The 18,121-nt window shown below is 34.9% G+C and overlaps 1 protein-coding gene across 4 annotated transcripts in view; it reads left to right on the forward strand.

The window, feature by feature from the left end:
• The window catches only part of MMS22L (MMS22 like, DNA repair protein), a 139,608-nt gene that overhangs the window by 17,745 nt on the left and 103,742 nt on the right, over nucleotides 1-18,121 (forward strand). For all 4 annotated transcript variants that reach the window (XR_002730375.1, XM_023205881.2, XM_023205882.2 and 1 more), the window contains exons 9-10: nucleotides 1,343-1,456; nucleotides 10,058-10,234. Coding sequence is in view for 3 of the 4 variants with exons in the window: in XM_023205881.2 (XP_023061649.2) it covers nucleotides 1,343-1,456; nucleotides 10,058-10,234 (291 nt within the window). In the remaining variant the exon portion in view is untranslated. The remainder of the gene's footprint in view (nucleotides 1-1,342; nucleotides 1,457-10,057; nucleotides 10,235-18,121) is intronic.

Here is an 18,121-nt window from a genome sequence, read left to right on the forward strand (position 1 = left end):
AAAGATTGCTTGGTCTGTTCAGGACCTTTTGTGATTTCCTACCAATTTTAGGATTGTTTTTTCTATTTCTGTAAAAATGTGTCATTAAATATTTTGGTAGGGATTTCATTGAATCTGTAGGTCACTTTGGGTAGTATGAACATTTTAATAATATTTCTTCTAATCCATGACCACAAGATATTTTTTCTACTTATATGGGTTGTATTCAGTTTCTTTCATCAGTGTTTTATATTTTTCAGTGTATAGGCCTTTCGCTCTTTGGTTAAATTTATCCCTAAGTATTTTTTGTTTTTGTGGGTATATACTATATATGGGATTGTTTTATTGATTTCTTTTTGGGGTAGTTTGTTGTTATTCTATAGAAATGCTATGGTATTTTGTATGTTGATTTTTGTATCCTGCAACTTTACTGCATTTATTTATTTGAATAATTTTTGATGATGTCTTTAGAGGTTTCTATATATAAGATCATATTATCTACAAACAGCAACAATTTTAATTTATATCTTTCTGTTTAGATGCCTTTTATTTCTTTTGCTTAATTGCTGTGGCTAGGATTTCTATTAATATCCTAATACTTCTTTTTTTACTGTGTATTAGGTTAGAAATGTGTACATAACTTATGTAAAATATTGCATCTATTATGAATTTAAGAAGCCTAGCTATATTTGCAAATATAGTGTACATTCTGTGCATTATCTAGGGCTGTTGAGGATTTTTTTGTTTAAAAAAGATAAATAATTTAGAAATTACTTAATCTTTATAAATCTCTAATAACTGTATTTATTCTCTTACAAAATTTTTACTATGTTTACAGTGAATCAGAATTTATTTTCTAATCTTTTAATTAGAAGTCTTTTGTTGTTGTAGATGACCCAGAGCAAAATAAGCAAACTGACTCTGAGGTATAATCTAGCCCATTACCTATTTCTGTAAATGTCGTTTTGCTGAGATATAACCTGGTCCATTTCTCTTACCGGTTATCTGTGACTGTTGTACTGAAATGGCAGAATTCAGTAGTTGTGACAGAGACTGTATTGCCAACAGACTCTTAAAAATGTCCTATCTAGCCCTTTGTAGAAAAAGTTTGCTGACCACGGGACTAGATGATTAAAAGTTTTTTTTTTTAAGTTGAAATCAAATTAATCTATACTTTTTGTTTTAAAATGGAAATTTATCTCAAAAATTAAATGAAATTGCACATTTTCAATAAATAATTTTATCTAATTGAGAATACATTCTTAGTCATCTAAATCATTCTTTTAAAAGTATTTGAAAGATATATGGCATTTAAAATTCTGCTACTGTCTTATAAATAACACATTTTGGTTATTTTCTATAGGTGAGGCCTTCTGAATCATTAATGAGTGACCAGTGTCCATGTTTATGCATTAAAGAATTATGGGTTCTACTTATTCATCTTCTAGACCACAGAAGTAAATGGTCTGTCTCAGAAGTAAGTTGGAAAATTGATACGTTAGTTATTGTTACTAACCTTTATATTGATTTAATCCAGTGGTTTTGACTGAGAAAAATCTTAGCTTCCTTTTTTATAATAAGGCAATAATAACTACCAAATAGAGCAATAACTGAGTACTGAATATCTACTTTATTTTTAACCCTAATTATTTTTAGCCCCAAGTTAGTAATATGAAACATCTAAGAGCAGTACAAGGTTCAACTCTTTTTTTTTTTTTTCAAGTTTTGTTGTTGTTCTATCAGAAATCTTTTAGACTAAGATATTTACTACCCATTAGTAACCTAGAAAACATTTTAGTCAGGAAATGTGGCAGCTTTAGAAGATATGTGGAGAAATAAAACAGGTTTCTATTACTCAATTTTATCTTATTTCAAGGAGGGAGGAAGAGAAGCAGGAAAGGGAAGATGAGAAACTTACTTTCACTTCATTTTCAGTCATGTCTTCAGAACAGGGCTTTATTTTCTTTCAAGTACTGTAGGTTATCGAAAAAGAGAAGTATCCCTAGGTAGAAGTAATTAAAACAGTCTCTTGTAAAACAGTATCAAAAATGGTTTATGTTATATGAAAGGGTACGTTTGATTTTTCATGGATTTAAAAATTTTCCAATTTTCTGTAATTTGGGGTTTGGGTGCTGCTTTTTTTTTTTTTTTTTTTTTTTTTTTGAGACAGAGTCTTGCTCTGTTGCTCAGTCTAGAGTGCTCACTACAGCCTCTGCCTTGTCATGAGCTCGGCTCACTGCAGTCTCCGCCTCCCAGTTCAAGCAATTCTCATGCCTTAGCATCCTGAGTAGCTAGGATTACAGGCATGAACCACTATGGCCAGCTAATTTTTGCATTTTTGGGAGAGACGGGGTTTTACCATGTTGCCCAGGCTGGTCTTGAACTCCTGACCTCGAGCAATCTGCCTGCCTTGGCCTCCCAAAGTGCTAGGATTACAGGCATGAGCCACCATACCTGGCCTGCTATCTTTTTTTAATAACAACTCTATTTTTGTAGGTTTGCAAGTACTGTATTTATTTTGAATTGTTACTTTAGCATCAAATAAGTGTAAACTTAATATATCTTTGTTGAGTTAAAAATTTTTTTTCATAACCTAGAAGCACTTGCTGAATTGCGTAAACTTGAACTTTGGCTTTCAGGCATTATGGGGTACAAGAATAGAAGATACATTTCAGAGTTGATCAAGTTGGTAGCCTACAACTACACCAATTATCCATAAAACTGGGCACTCAGATGAACTAGAAACTCAACTAGATCTGAAAGGACAATTGACTATCTTTAACCATGGTGCTTTTCAGAAGTTTAAAATTGCTTCTGTGTGTTTTTTGTTGTATTCTAGCCCTTATGTGGGTTTACAGACTGAGTTCATGTTACCTAGATTTTATTAAAAATTTCAAACAGTTGAGCCCAGGAGATTGAGGATACAGTGAGCCAAGATTGTGCCACTGCACTCCAGCCTGGATGACAAAGCGAGACCTTGTCTTGAAAAAAGAAAAAAAAAAAATTCAAGCCATTGAATTCTGGGTAGCCAAGAAAAATGGATGGATGCCTAAACCCACATCTCCCTACATAATCTTCCAACAAAATATAGAACAGCAAAATCAAATATATCTACGGTTGACTCTTGAACAATGTGGGAATTAGGGATGTTGACCCTCCCCCCAACATGCAGTCAGAAAGCTGCATGTAACTTTCGACCTCCCCAAAAAACCATTAGTAGCTTACTGCTGACTGCAGTCCTTACTCGTAACATAAAGAAACAATTAACATGTATTTTGTATGTTGTATATATTATATACTGTATTCTCATGATAAACTAGAGAAAATAAAATGTTAAGAAAACCTTAAGAGAATATATATTTACTTCTCATTAATTAAGTGGAAGTAGGTCACCATAAAGGTCTTCATCCTCATCTTCATGTTGAGTAGGCTAAGGAGGAGGAGGAACAGGAGGGGTTGGTCTTGCTGTCTTAGGGGTGGTAGAGATGGAAGAAAATCCATGTATGAGCGCACCCATACATTTCAAACCTGGGTTCACAAGTCAGCTGTATACAAAAACATGCATATTATATAACTGCAAATGGGAGTGCTTAGTACCGTCAGTTTTAAAAACAGAAAGCCACTGAAGCTCTTACCACAAACCTTTCTAATAAGGCAGGGCAGTCTGAGAAAAACTGCTCAGAGAAGAGAACTAACAGTGGTTATATTTTAAAATCATTGCCAGAATGTGAAGATACTGAAAAAGTTTTCTTATAGATCAGAGAACTGATGATAAAAAAGAAACATGGAAGTGTCCATATTACATGGAGTTTCTGTAGCATAAAAATGCAAAAATGAGTCATGGTACCTACCCATTGGTGATTGGGTGGTGAAGAGTACCAGAAGAGAAAGCAGAAAATTTAGGGTCTTAAAACACCACCACCAAAAAAAAGAATAAATCAAAGGACTCATACCCATTCCCACCACCAAAAAAAAAAATTCAGTAAAGAAATGGGAAAATGGGACTTTGGTGCATTGTCAAAAGAAGGTGCCCCTGAATTAAGAATCTTTTAAGCTAGTCCTAATCTACAAAATGAACGGAATGAAACTAGACCCTTATAAACTTACTAGAAAAAAACAGATTTGATATACTTTACTTGATGGCACCCTTTCCCCCAGAAACAACTGTATAAAACAGAAGAAAATGACAGCATTGTAGATTGAATTAGTTTGTCTGTTCAGACTACATCTGGGGGTATAGAAAAACACCTTGAATAAGATACTCAAATGTTAAAAACAAATGGACAGAAAACGGGTTGGGTGGAAAGAATACATTGAATGTAGGAAAGAAATAGGAAGAGGAAAATTGTATTAGAATTGACTAAATTACAAGATAACTAAGGGAGATTATACTTAAATGAAAATTCAGTAAGGGGCATAGAAGAAAGGTTGAAAAACAACTAAGGGAATAAAAATGAGATAAATATGAAGAGAGTGAGAAAATGGTTGAGGTGGAAGATAGGCAAAGATGAAATAACTGTACATATAAATGCAATCCCTAGAAAACAATGTGATATAGCTATTATTAAAAACTATAATCAAAGGAAACTTCCCAGAAATAAAAGATCTAAATCTACATATTGAAAAGGCCTACTGGATAATTCGAAAGATTAACCCCAAGCAATCTACCCAAAGACAGGTCTTACTAAAACTGTTTCACTTTAAACATAAAGAAAAAAATCTCCAAGTTCTCTAGGCATAAAGACCAAACAACTTATAAGAGCAAAATAATTTTATTGACACTAGACTTGCAAAGTCAACTTAAAGCAAGGTCTGAATGCAGCATTTAAAATGACTCAATGGAAAAGTGTGCGCCAAGGATTTTGTAACTTTGACCCTAGCAATCCCACTTCCAGGCATTTACTCTAAATGTATATCCTCGAAAATTAAAATGCATATGCATACGTTTATTTATTGCGGTATTGTTTTTATAGTAGTATGGTAGAAACTATCTACATTCTCATGTATAAAAGAGTGGTTGAGCAAACCATGGTCTATCTGTACTCTGAAGTATTATTCTGTATTAGTGTGTGTTCTCCAGAGAAACAGAGCCAATAGGATATATAGATTTTTGGATTTATTATAATGAATTGGCTCACAGAGTTATGGAGGCTAAGAAGTCCCGAATCTGAGGTTGGCAAGCTGAAGACCCAGAGGAGCAGATGGTATAGTTTCCAGTCTCAGTCCAAAGGTCTGCAAATCAGGAAGGCCAATGGTGTAATTTCCAGTCTTGAGTCCAAGTCTGAAGGCAGGAAAAGAACAGTGTTTCAGTATGAAGCACAGGGAGTCTTCTCCACCCTCAGTATGACTTTTTGTTGTATTCAGGCCACTAATAGATAGGATGGCACCTACCCATATTAGAGAGGGCAATCTCTTTACTCAGTCTACCAATTAAAACGTAACTCTCAACCAGAAAACCTTTATAGACACATCCAGAATAATATTTAACCAAATATCTTGGCATCCTGTGGCCTGCTCAAATTGACACATACAATTAACGATTCTATTTATAGTTATGCAATAGAATGAGGAAGATATCTGAACTGATAATGGAGTGAGTTGCATAATGTATTGTTAAGTGACACAAAGTTCAAAACAATATTTAGAGGATGATGTTACCTTTTGTATAAGAAATTAGGAAAAAGGAAATGTGTGTGTGTATATATATTCAATTGTGCACAAATAAATACTGGAAAGACAAACTTGAGATTGGTGGGTAAAAATGAAGATGGATGGGTGAAAATGGAGTGGAAGGGTTTGATGTAATTATTTGGGTAGTTCTGACTTTAGAATCATGTTAATGTTTCACATGCCCCCAAATTAAATCAATCTGTATGAAAGGTGCACTCAATGGAATATAACAGAAACAACTGAACTTAAATGTATTTTAAATGAATAACACTCTTTGTGGGGATTGGCAGTACTAACCCAGGTAACTTTAGAACGTACTATTTTGACACTATACTATAAGGCTAAAGACAAAAGAATCATAAAGAACTGTAAATATTTCACTTAGGAGATTTGTTTTTTACATTGTTATGTGAAGATTAGCAATTTAAAATCTATTATATTTGTATTCTTAGACTGGACAAATTAATAAATACATTGTGTGTAATTGGAGTCAGGTTCATCTGTGTTGGGAAATTGAGTTATACTTATGGAAAGAAGGAAAGCCAGCATGAACCGCAGTATGTTGGATTAGAATTTGATATAGTATGAAATACTTTTTTTAATATATAGGACCATGTATAAATGTATATGTGTGTGTGCATGCATGCATTTCCTACCTTTTTCACTGGGTGGGCTTACAAGCAATGATACTGAGTAACAGTATACACATTGCAGCTATATCTTAGTTTCAAAATAACTATTCTGTAGTGAAAGGAAACAAGAGTCTGACCAAAGGGCTGATTACAGGATGAAGCATGGAAAGTAAACATGAGCCTGAAGCATCTTGTACCAGAAACTAAGGAAGTGCTCAAAAAATGATGACTACATGTCAAAAAGACACTAGAGTCAGCATTAAGGTCTATAGACTAAAATAGCTTTATTTTTCCTCACTTTTTAAAGATATTAATAGGTAAAGAATTTTAGGTTGACAGATATTGTTTTGATACAGTAAGGATATCATTCCCACTGATCTCCATTACTGTTGAGCTACAAAATAGTAAGGGATTGTAATCTGTTCAGTAGGAATATGTGAGTCCCTACCGATATAAATAAATTGGGAAAAGGGAAACTCTTCCTAATAGATGTAGAGTCATGGAATTGGAAAATCACCATTTGACAAGCTCCATGGTAATTGTTTCAGGCAAGAATCCTCAATGGATGCTTAAAGTAGTGGACAAAACTGATGAAAAACAGCACATTTACATAGTTTGCTAAGATCTTTACATAATATTTATCAATTATAAAAGGGAAAATAATAACTTTATAGTACAGAAAATGTGGCAGGTACTACCTTAATCAAGTAATCAAAGTTAACTATTAATAGGACCGATTGATATCATGTGCCACCAGTATGATGCCTTGAAAGTACAAAAATAGGCCAGGTATGGTGTCTCACGCCTGTATCCCCCGCACTTTGGGAGTCCTAGGTGGGAGGATTGCTTGAGCGCAGGAGTTCAAGACTGGGCAACGTAGAGACCTCGTCTTTACAAAAAATAAACAAGATTACTTACGTGTGGCGGTGGCCTGCCTGTGGTCCCAGCCACTTGGGAGGCTGAGGTGGGATGATCACTTGAGTCCAGAGTTTTGCACCACTGCCCTGCAGCCTGGGCAGCAGAGTGAGACCCTCTCCCCCCACAAAAGAATAAAATGCGTAATATCAGACAAACCTAAATATCTGATATACTCTTTAAAAATATCAATCTTATGAATGGTATAATCTGAGGAACTCTTACAGATTAAAGGAAGCTGAAGAAACTAACAGATTAAATGATGTGATAGCTAAATGTATCTTACGATTCCTGCATAATGGTATAGTAGACTAATTTTGAATAAGATCTGTTATGCACAATATAACAAAAGATGGAAAACATGAAAGAGTGGTTAAGAGACATTAAGAATAGAGAGGATGTCTGATATACTTCTAACTATATAGTTAAAAAGGAAGTGGAACAACAAAAATATTTGAAGAAAAAAATGACTTGAAAATTTTCAAATGTTAATGAAAGCTAGTCAGATAAATTCAAGGAACACGCATAGGGTAAATAAAAAGAAAAAACACACCCAGATGCATCACAGTAGAATTACAGAAGACCAAAGACAAAGAGAAGAAATTTAAAGCATCAGACAGAAAAATGTGTTACTTTATTTTATTTTAAGAGAGAAGGTCTCACTCTGTCACCCAGTCTGGAGTGCAGTGGTGTGGTCACAACTCACTGCAGCCTCAAGCTGTTGAACTCAATTGATCCTCCTGTCTCAGACTCCTTAGTAGCTGGGAGTACAAGTGCATGCCACCACGCCCAGCTAATTTATTTTTCTGTGGAGATAGGGTCTCTCGGGGCTGCCCAGGGTGGTCTCAAAGCAATCCTTCCGCCTTGTCCTCCCAAAGTGCTATGACTACAGGTATGAGCTGCCACAGCTGGCCAATATAACACCATTAAAAGAGTGACAATCAAATGGACAGCTGACTTTTCAACAACAATGGAGGCCAGTGGGAATGATATCCTCATTGTATCAAAATAATATTTATCAACCTAAAATTCTTTACCTATCAATATCTTTAAAAAGTGAGATAAAATAAAGCTATTTTCATTGAAGCAAAATCGAAGGGCATCCTTAGGCAGAAAAATGCTGATGCCAAAATGGGAGTTCTGACACGTAGAAGGAATAAAGAGCAAAGAAAGTGGTACGTGTTTTGTATAAATCAGTAATATAATTTATTGGAATTAAAAAATAGAGCTAAAGCATATAGTAATAGTAGCATCTAAAGTGAGTAGGGCGTAAATGAGCTAGAGTCTTTTAAGGTTCTTGTTTGTTCTAAGAGAAAGGTCTATATTAACTTACTAAGACATTTGGATATATGCTGTTTATTTCTTAGATCATCACTAAAAGAAGAAAATTGGACTTTTTAACTTCCAAGCAGGTAGATGGGGAAAAAATAAATATTCAACCCTAGAGAAGGAGGTGTTGGTGGATACAGTAGGTATACAAATAGAAATATGCAATAAGATTGTAGATTTAAAACTAAATGTATTAGTCATTATATTACCTGCAATGGTACTACTAAAAGCTTCATCTAAAAGACGTATTGTCAGGATAGATTGTAAGCTGGTTTACAAGAGGCATATCTAAAACAGAATATATCAAAGTTCAAAATGGATAGAAAAGATACAAGAAAGTGACGTATTAAATATTGGAAAAATTTTGACTTTAAAACAAAAAAGCATTAAGTTACTTTATAGTGATGAAAGGTTTACTTTATCAGGAATATAAATTTTGTAGTGGCTAATAACATGGTGTTAACCATAGCAATTTAAAATGGACAGATTTTCAAGGAGAAATACACATGCATAGAAACAATGAAATATATTTCTAAATAACTCATAGGTTAAAGAAGAGATGATGGAAATTATAAAATATTCTGAAGTAAATAACATTCTGTAGACTTAAGTTTTGGAACTACAGCTAAAGTTATAATTAGAGGGAAATTTGTAACTTTATATGCAAATACAGGAGAAAAAGATTGAAAATTAATGAACTAAGAATTTATCTCAAGATATTAGCAATAAGCCCTTCATAGTAAATCCAAAGAAAGTAAAGGAATGCAATTAAAAAATTAACAAAAAATTATGAAATGAAAACAATGAAAAAGATAAAATGAGCCAAAAGTTGGGTCCTCAAATTGATACCTAAAATTGGCCAATTTTACTTACGATTACAAAAATACTCAATACTAGAAATATAAAAAGAAACATGACTTCAGTTTCTGTATACATTAGAAAGGTAAGAGATACTATCGACAACTTTATGTCTAATAACCTGAACATTTACGTGAAATACCTAGAAAAACCTAAAACTCACTAAATGTTCTGCAATAGTAGATTGAATAAATGTTTTATCATATAGTCATATACTGGAATATTGCAATGAGCTATGGCTGTTTTCATTAATATAGATGAGTTCAGAAATGTAGCATTGACCAAAAGAAGCAAGTTACAAAAGAATTAGAAATAAGCCGCTTGAGAATACAGGCATGCATTTAAAAAAAACAAAATACAGATGAAGCCACCTAATATGTAATATGGGCTGGTATACGTGTGGCAAAACAAAAAAGCAAGGAAATGATTTATCATGAAAGTCAGCAAAATTGTTACCACTGGATGGAGGAAGAAGATGTGGTGACATGTAAGGTACTTCTAAAGTACTATTTATGTTCTGATTCTTAACCTGGGTATTTTTATTATTTAAATTTCATATATGTATTTTGTCTTTTGTATGTATGCTTCATTATAAAAACAGAGAAAAACCACTAAATCAAAGGTTATTGAAACTGTCTTAATTTAATGGAATCAAATTACCTCTGTTTCTATAGTCATTTTGGAACTGGTTGAATAAACTACTTAAAACACTGCTTGAAAAATCAAGTGACGAAAGAAGACCCTCTGTGCCTGTAATGCAGTCCAGGGATCCATTAGGTTTTAGTTGGTGGATTATTACTCATGTAGCATCATTTTACCACTTTGATCGCCATGGAGTACCAGATGAAATGGTAAGACTTCATTTTTTAAAAAACTTTCTTATATTGTGAATTAATACGTAATTATTTGGACAAATTAAAAGATAAGTGAGCAGGAACAAGAAAAGTCAGACTACAATCACAGAGATAAATTATTTATATCCATGTATAATGTTTCTGTAAACATCTTGAAAAATTATAAAGTTCATGATTTAATTGTTTAATTAAAAAAAATAACTTGTAGAAGATTTGGTATGTAGTCCTGGCCCTGCTACTGAACAGTTGTGTGACCCTGAGCAAATTACTTAAATCTTTCCGGTCTTGTTTCCCCTTAACAAAAAATCATGAGATTGGATTGTCACAAAGGCTCTTTGTAGTTTTAAAATCTGTTATAATTGACAAATTTCTCGGGGAATGAATTACTTATTTTTATGAATAATTTAGTAAAAGTACTTCATAATAGCACTTCTTTAGTGAAGCTTTTTGCTAAGATAATTTATTAAACAACCATGAAGTTTGCTTCAAATAGGAAGAGATTTTAACTAATATATTAATTTCTCATTGGAAATATTTTTTACAGTGTTGCTTTAAAACCCCATGAATAAAGTCAGCTAACAGATGTATACTTTGAAGACCTATTTTTATACAATTTCTACCATATTCAGAAATTAATAGTATTATATTATTATATCAGCCTATCAGCTCCATAAAATAAACATCTAGAATCATGAAGCCAGTTTGTCTTATATTTTCAAAATTGGTCTTTTTTATGCCAGTGGTTCCCAAACCTGGCTGATCATTAGACTTACTTGTGAGTTTTAAAAAATCCAGGTGTCTAGTCCAGCTGCAATTAAAAGGAATGCAATTAAAAAATTAACAAAAAATTATGAAATGAAAACAATGAAAAAGATAAAATGAGCCAAAAGTTGGGTCCTCAAATTGATACCTAAAATTGGCCAATTTTATTTACGATTACAAAAATACTCAATACTAGAAATATAAAAAGAAACATGACTTCAGTTTCTGTATACATTAGAAAGGTAAGAGATACTGTCGACAACTTTATGTCTAATAACCTGAACATTTACATGAAATACCTAGAAAAACCTAAAACCTAAAAAACCTAAAACATGCCTATAAGCCCAGAACTTTGGAAGGCCAAGGCGGGTGGATCACTTGAAATCAGGAGTTTGACATCAGCCTGGCCAACGTGGTGAAACCTTGTCTCTACTAAAAATACAAAAATTAGCAGGGCATGGTGACACACACCTGTAGTCCCAGGTATTTGGGAGACGGAGGCAGGAGAATTGTTTGAACCCGGGAGACGGAGGTTGCAGTGAGCTGAGATCACACCACTGCACTCCAGCCTGGGCAACAGGGTGAGACACCATCCAAAAAAAAAAAAAAAAAAAAAATCCAGATATCTAGATCTTACCTGTGGAAATCCTGATTTTTAAAAAGTTCCTTGGTTCTCATCCTCTATGAGGTTTGGGAACCATTGCTTTATGAAACATATTCTTTGATAGGCTTGATAGATTTTCCTCTTTGGAATGTTGGATAGACCCAGCTTTGAGAAGTCATTCATGGAATCTGAGGGTTAGTTAGTATTAATATAGCATCATAGAAATGGAAAGGGTCTCAAAAAGTCCTCTAAATAATTCCCCTAATAATAAAAGGTCCTGTAGGAGATCCCAGAATACAGTGAAATAGTCAGAAATTGCTCTGAGGAGTTCACACACAGCCCAATATCAGTGTATTTGAGTATTCTACCAATTTATTGAGAAAAGTCAATGAACTTCTCACAGAAAAGAATTGTGTGTTTTTTGTTTGTATCCATGATTATGTACCATGCTAATACAGAGCAAATAATAAATTTTAGCAATTGCCACTATTGCTATAGTAGTGCTTTTATTAAGCGTTTTTGTGGAGTTAATGTGATTTCACTTTTTAAAATTATTAGAATATTAGAACAATATTAAAGGAACTAAGAAAATTTACCTGTAATTCTAAGGTCATAATATAAGCATTTGCATTTCTCTTCCTTTCCAACTTTAGTTCCTCCAAGTATATATTTCTCATTTTAATCAATGTAAGTAAATATGGCAATTAGTTAAGTGTTTCTGAGTTTCTGTTATGTATTAGCATAATATTAGGTGCCTATTAGAGGATACACATGAAATAGATTGTACCACTTTTTTTTTTTGAGACGGAGTCTCACTCTGTTACCCAGGCTGGAATGTAGTGGCGTGATCTTGGCTTACTGCAACCTCTGCCTCACGGGTTCAAGCGATTCTCCTGTCTCAGCCTCCTGAGTAGCTGGGATTACAGGCGCACACCACCACGCCCAGCTAATTTTTGTATTTTTAGTAGAGATGGGGTTTCACCATGTTGGCCAGGCTGGTTTCAAACTCCTGACCTCAGGTGGTCTGCCTGACTTGGCCTCTGAAAAGTGCTGGGATTACAGGTGTGAGCCACCACGCCCTGCCAGATTGTACTACTTCTTGCTTCAAGGAACATGCTTTTAGGTTATTAATACGTGTTGGAACTGTATAAACAGTTATTTGAGTGCATAGTATATTTCAATATTAGTTGATATTGACCCCCCAGATATTCTCAGTGTGGTAGACAATCTAGTCACATTAGTATATATCATTGCTATTGCTATTATAATACTGAATTGCACTGATGTAACCACCCATGGTTGCAATGCTGAAATCACTCTTCTATTTCTTTTTTCTTTTTTTTTTCTGAGATGGAGTCTCGCTCTGTCTCCCAGGCTGGAGTGCAGTGGTGCAGTCTCGGCTCACTACAAGCTTTGCCTCCCAGGTTCACGCCATTCTCCTGCCTCAGCCTCCCGAGTGGCTGGGACTACAGGCGCCCGCCACCATGCCCGGATAATTTTTTGTATTTTTAGTAGAAACGGGGTTTCACTGTGTTAGCCAGGATGGTCTTGAACTTCTGACCTCGTGATCTGTCCACCTTGGCCTCTCAAAGTGCTGGGATTACAGGTGTGAGCCACCGTGCCCAGCCCTACTCTTCTATTTCATAGAGAACTCCAGAAGAGATTATTGCTTTTATTAGCTCTGAATCAAGATAGTAAATGAATTGTCTGTGTTTCAAATAGCTTAACTCATGTCTTTTATATTTGTCATCAGTTCCTGTGTGATTTTCTTTTGCCAAGATTTTTAAAAATCACGTATTTTATGTAGAAGGTTTTAAAAACAAAGGCCCTGGTAATTATTATAAAAAGGATATGATAAAAATGATGAGGATGTGAAATATGTATGTGTATGCACATGTAAAATAAACTTTGCCTTTATATATGAGTCCTCAAAGAGTTTTAAATATTTCTGGATTTCTTAAAGGCTTTTAAAGAAAAACAAGCTCTCTAGTTAATAATAGTTTTCATTTGGGGTAAAATATATGCTGCATTTGCAACGTATTTAATATTTCACAGTGACTGTGTATTATCTCAGTGAAATATTCCAAAGTAGGTGAGAGGATAATATATTCATTTTACAGGTCAAGAAATTGAGATACACAGTGGTTAAATATCACCCCTATTTTATCTCTTAGATAAACTCGATATTAGAGTTCTCCTAAGGATTGCCTTTTACGAATAGGTCTTTGATAGGGTAACCATGTGTTCCATTTTGCCAGGTACAGACAGTCCTACTTTATACCTTATTGTCTATTTATCCTAACTGGTTAATTTTTCCTTTTATCCTCAAAGTGTTTCAGTTTAATCGACAAATCAGACAGTAATTCTAATCTATGAACATAAAGGCATATTGATGTATTGTTTCTGAGAGATTATATAAGGTGTTAATTTGGGTCTGGGATCTATTTAGAATTTTGAAAATTTTTTTTCTCCTTATGATATATAACCAACTACAATAGAGAAAATGGTTGTGCAGTAAGCATGCTTTATTCTAATAAGTAATCTGGAGTGAGAGATGATATAAAGTAATAATGTCTAGTCATGTGTTCTTCACCAGAGAAATATCTATAATCTTGTGGCAGTGTGGTGATGTTTGTTTTTAAACGTGAACCGCTTTGCCCTGAAGGTTAATGTGAAATCTTTACATTTTAAATAGGTTTAAAATGTAAACCTATAGTGGATTTAAATCACAAAGCTATAATGGATTTAACTCACAAAGCTAGCCCATTTCTTAGTGTTGGCCTGTAAGAAAAATTTGGGATCTCACTTTTTATATTAGAATCATTAAATTTTCATACGTTTCTGTTTAATGCTTTTCTCTCAGCCAAGATGAGAGTGGGTTACTCTCTCACAATTCTAGTCATCTATTTTAAAACCAAATACAGTTTAAAGAGGAAAATTACTTCTGGGCATTGCAGGGGGTCAGTTTTAACAGTGTTTTCTGTACCCAGAACATAATGCAATTAGTCAGGCTAGCTGATGCTTGTCTTTGAAACATCTTAAATAGTAACCAGATAAAAGTGTGAAATGTAACCTTAAAATGAGAGTTGCACCAGACTACCTAGTCTGCTTGAAGTGGAGGGTGGAGGATCTGTTTTACATGTCTGGTAGAGATCCTACCTATAGTAAAGCTTAAATGGGTATCTTAGTTTTAATGGTGAGATAAGGAATATAAAATATAGCCTCAAATTGATGACATTCTACCTCCTTTCTATCAGCAGATTTAACTTGATATATAGAAAAGAAAAAATGTTGTAGCTTCCCAAAGTGAAATTTTATTGTGCAAGAAAAATCTGTATCTCTTTGATACATATTCTCTTACATTTGATTTGGGCATGATGTAGTTGCCATTCTTTTATTTGAATTGCAGTTTATTTTTGTTTTAGATTATAGCCACAAAACTGATTTATATAGTTGAAATTCCTTGGGTGAGAATTATACGGTTTTTTTGTAATTCTTGTGATTCAAATGCTTTAATAACACTGAATGATTGAAATATACTCAATGCTATCCAGTTACAAAGCTAAAACTTAAATTACATCAACCCTGTCGTGGCCCTTCTCACTTGGCACTGGAGGTGACATTTTCTTAATAAAGAATGATACAAAAATGAATTGCTGAAATCTGAGGGAAGGCATGCTAAGAAAAAAAAATTGGTTACTGGTGCATGTTATAATAGAAGAAATACAGGCTTTGGTGCCAGATAACCTTGGATTTGAATTCATTCTTTGACTTGTACATACATGACCTTTCTGAGACTTAATTATGTTTTCTGTGAAATGGGGAAATTTTTTTGAGGAAGTAATATGTCAAGAACCTGACACAGTGGACATACAGTATTCATAGAAGAAAATGATCTTTTTTGAGAGAGACTTTCAGTGCCAACTACCAAGTTTCAGGGGACAGTCCCTAAGACTGTCTTTACTTCTGACACCAGTTGCAAGCTCGGGGTTCCCAAAACTACCTTAGTTTGATAATTTGTTAGGACTCATAGAACTCACTGAAAGCTATTATTTTGTTTTCTTAAAGGGGAAGGATATAAATTAACATCAGCCAAGGGAAGAAGGGCATAGGCCAGAGTCCAGAAGTACCAAATGTGGGCCTTCTATTGTTTTCTCTTCATGGAGTCAGGCCACATTCGTCTCCTGGCATCAGTGCGTGACAGTATGCAGGGAGTGTTGCAAAACGGGGTACTCACTCAAGCCTCAGTGTTCATAGTTTTTATGGGAGTTCCATTATGTAGGCATGGACTACTGAATTGCTCACATGGCTGATTTTAGTTTCCAAGTCAACTGACTCAAAGCGCCCAGCCTGAGTCACATTGTTGGTTTTTTGGGCATGACCAAACCCTAAGCTAAGACTATGTGGGTGTGTCCAACCTTCACTCTCTATCACATTGTTAGATTATCCAGTATGACCATAGGACCCTAGTCAAACAAAGATGCTACGATCAGGCATAACATTCCCAGGACCCAGAGATGACCTCCAGGAAGCTAGGGTCAAAGGCCAGATCTTTTTTTTTTTTTTTTTTTGAGACGAAGTCTCCCTTTGTTGCCCAGACTGGAGTGTAATGGCGTGATCTCGGCTCACTGCAACCTCAGCCTCCCGGGTTCAAGCAATTCTCCTGCAATTCTCCAGCCTCAACTTCCTGAGTAGCTGGGATTACAGGCACACACCACCACACCCTGCTAATTTTTGTATTTTAATAGAGACGGGGTTTCACCATGTTGGCCGGGCTGGTCTCAAACTTCCGACCTCAAGTGATCCGCCTGCTTCGGCCTCCCTAAGTGCTGGGATTACAGGAGTGAGCCACTGCGCCCAGCAGGCCAGGTCTTTTCTTTGGGCAAGGCCAAATTCTTTACTCCACATTTTCTCCCAGTAAATGTTTTTTTGCATTCACTTTATTTTTGTATGTCAAAAAGTCATTAATTTTGCTAAAAATAAATCATTGTATTAGTAATCTATTGCTCTGTCACAAAAGTATCAGCTTAAAACAAAAATTTATTATCTCACACTCTCGATTTCTGAGTCAGGCATTCAGGAAAAGCTTAGCAAGGGTGGTTCTAGCTCAGGGTCTCTCATGAGGTTGCAGTGAAGCTATCAGCCAGGGCTTCAGTATCTGAAGATTTAACTGAAACTGTAGAATTTGCTTTCAGCTTTGTTTTTTTGGTTGGCAGAATGCTTCAGTTTCTCATCATATGTGCTGTTCACAACATAGCTGTTTCCAGATTAAGTTAACAGGTCAGAGTATCATGAAGATGGAAGCTTCAGTGTCTTGTAACCTATTCTTGGAGGTGACATACTACCACTCATATTGGTGTTGGTAGTCTGTTAGTGACCAACGCTAGTACAGTGTGAGAGGGGATTGTAGAAAGTATAAATTCCAGGAGACAAGGATTATTGGGGGACATCTTAGAGGCTGACTACCATACTCAGTATGCTCTTTATTAAGAAAATATTTAGTTAGTGATTTACTATAGTTAGCATTTTATGTGAATATCGTCTAGCCATTTAAAATCATGAGTATTCACTATGATTTAACACTTTGTTGATCATTTGAGTTCACGCCTGTGAACATCATATTTTTTACAACAGGGATAAGAAGGGTATGATGAAGGTCTTCTACTTTTTAAGGCCTCAGGTTTTTCTTTTTGAGGTCTTTGGATTACTTTCTTTTTTTTCTGAGATGAAGCCTTGCTCTGTCACCCAGGCTACAGAGCAGTGGCATGATCTTGGCTCACTGCAACCCCCACCTCCTGGGTTCAAGCAATTCTCCTGCCTCAGCCTCCCGAGTAGCTGGGATTACAGGCGCCCGCCACCACACCTGGCTAATTTTATATTTTTAGTAGAGACATGGTTTCACTATGTTGACCAGGCTGCTTTCCAACTCATGATCCACCCGCCTCGGCCTCCCAAAGTGCTGGGATTATAGGTGTGAGCCACTGCTCCCGGCCATGATTACTTTTTATACCTTTTTTCCCCCTCCACGTTAGAAACTGGTTATTATTTGCTTATTCTTTAAAATGCTTTCTTTGCTTTTGGTTTTGTCCAGTATCCACATATCCAGAACTTTAAGAACTGAATATTAAGTGAACTGAGTATCCTCTGAGAATGTCATCCAGGCTTTCCTTTTGGAAATGTAGAATTGTTTTAAGTTCCTACCTAGCCTTTGTGAAAGTCCTTTTTAGCTTTCTTCCTTATCATGGAGATCATTCTAGATAGTCGAGGTTGTCAAATAGGTGGCCGTTAGCTAAATGAGGTAGAACCGTGTAAAGCTTTCTTTATTTTCTGTATAAAATTTTTAGTTACTTTGTTTACTAAAGTAGATGGTCTCAGGTTTATTGTTCATAAAATGAAGGAAAAAGCTGTAGTGATTAAAGTGGAAAATAGGGATGATTACTCAGCATAAAAAAAAAACAAAAATACATGTAGATATATAATGTTTCTTTTTTTGTGTGTTGGATTTTGTATCTGAAAGC

This window comes from Piliocolobus tephrosceles, chromosome 5 (genome assembly GCF_002776525.5).
Source record: "Piliocolobus tephrosceles isolate RC106 chromosome 5, ASM277652v3, whole genome shotgun sequence".
Taxonomy (NCBI): domain Eukaryota; kingdom Metazoa; phylum Chordata; class Mammalia; order Primates; family Cercopithecidae; genus Piliocolobus; species Piliocolobus tephrosceles.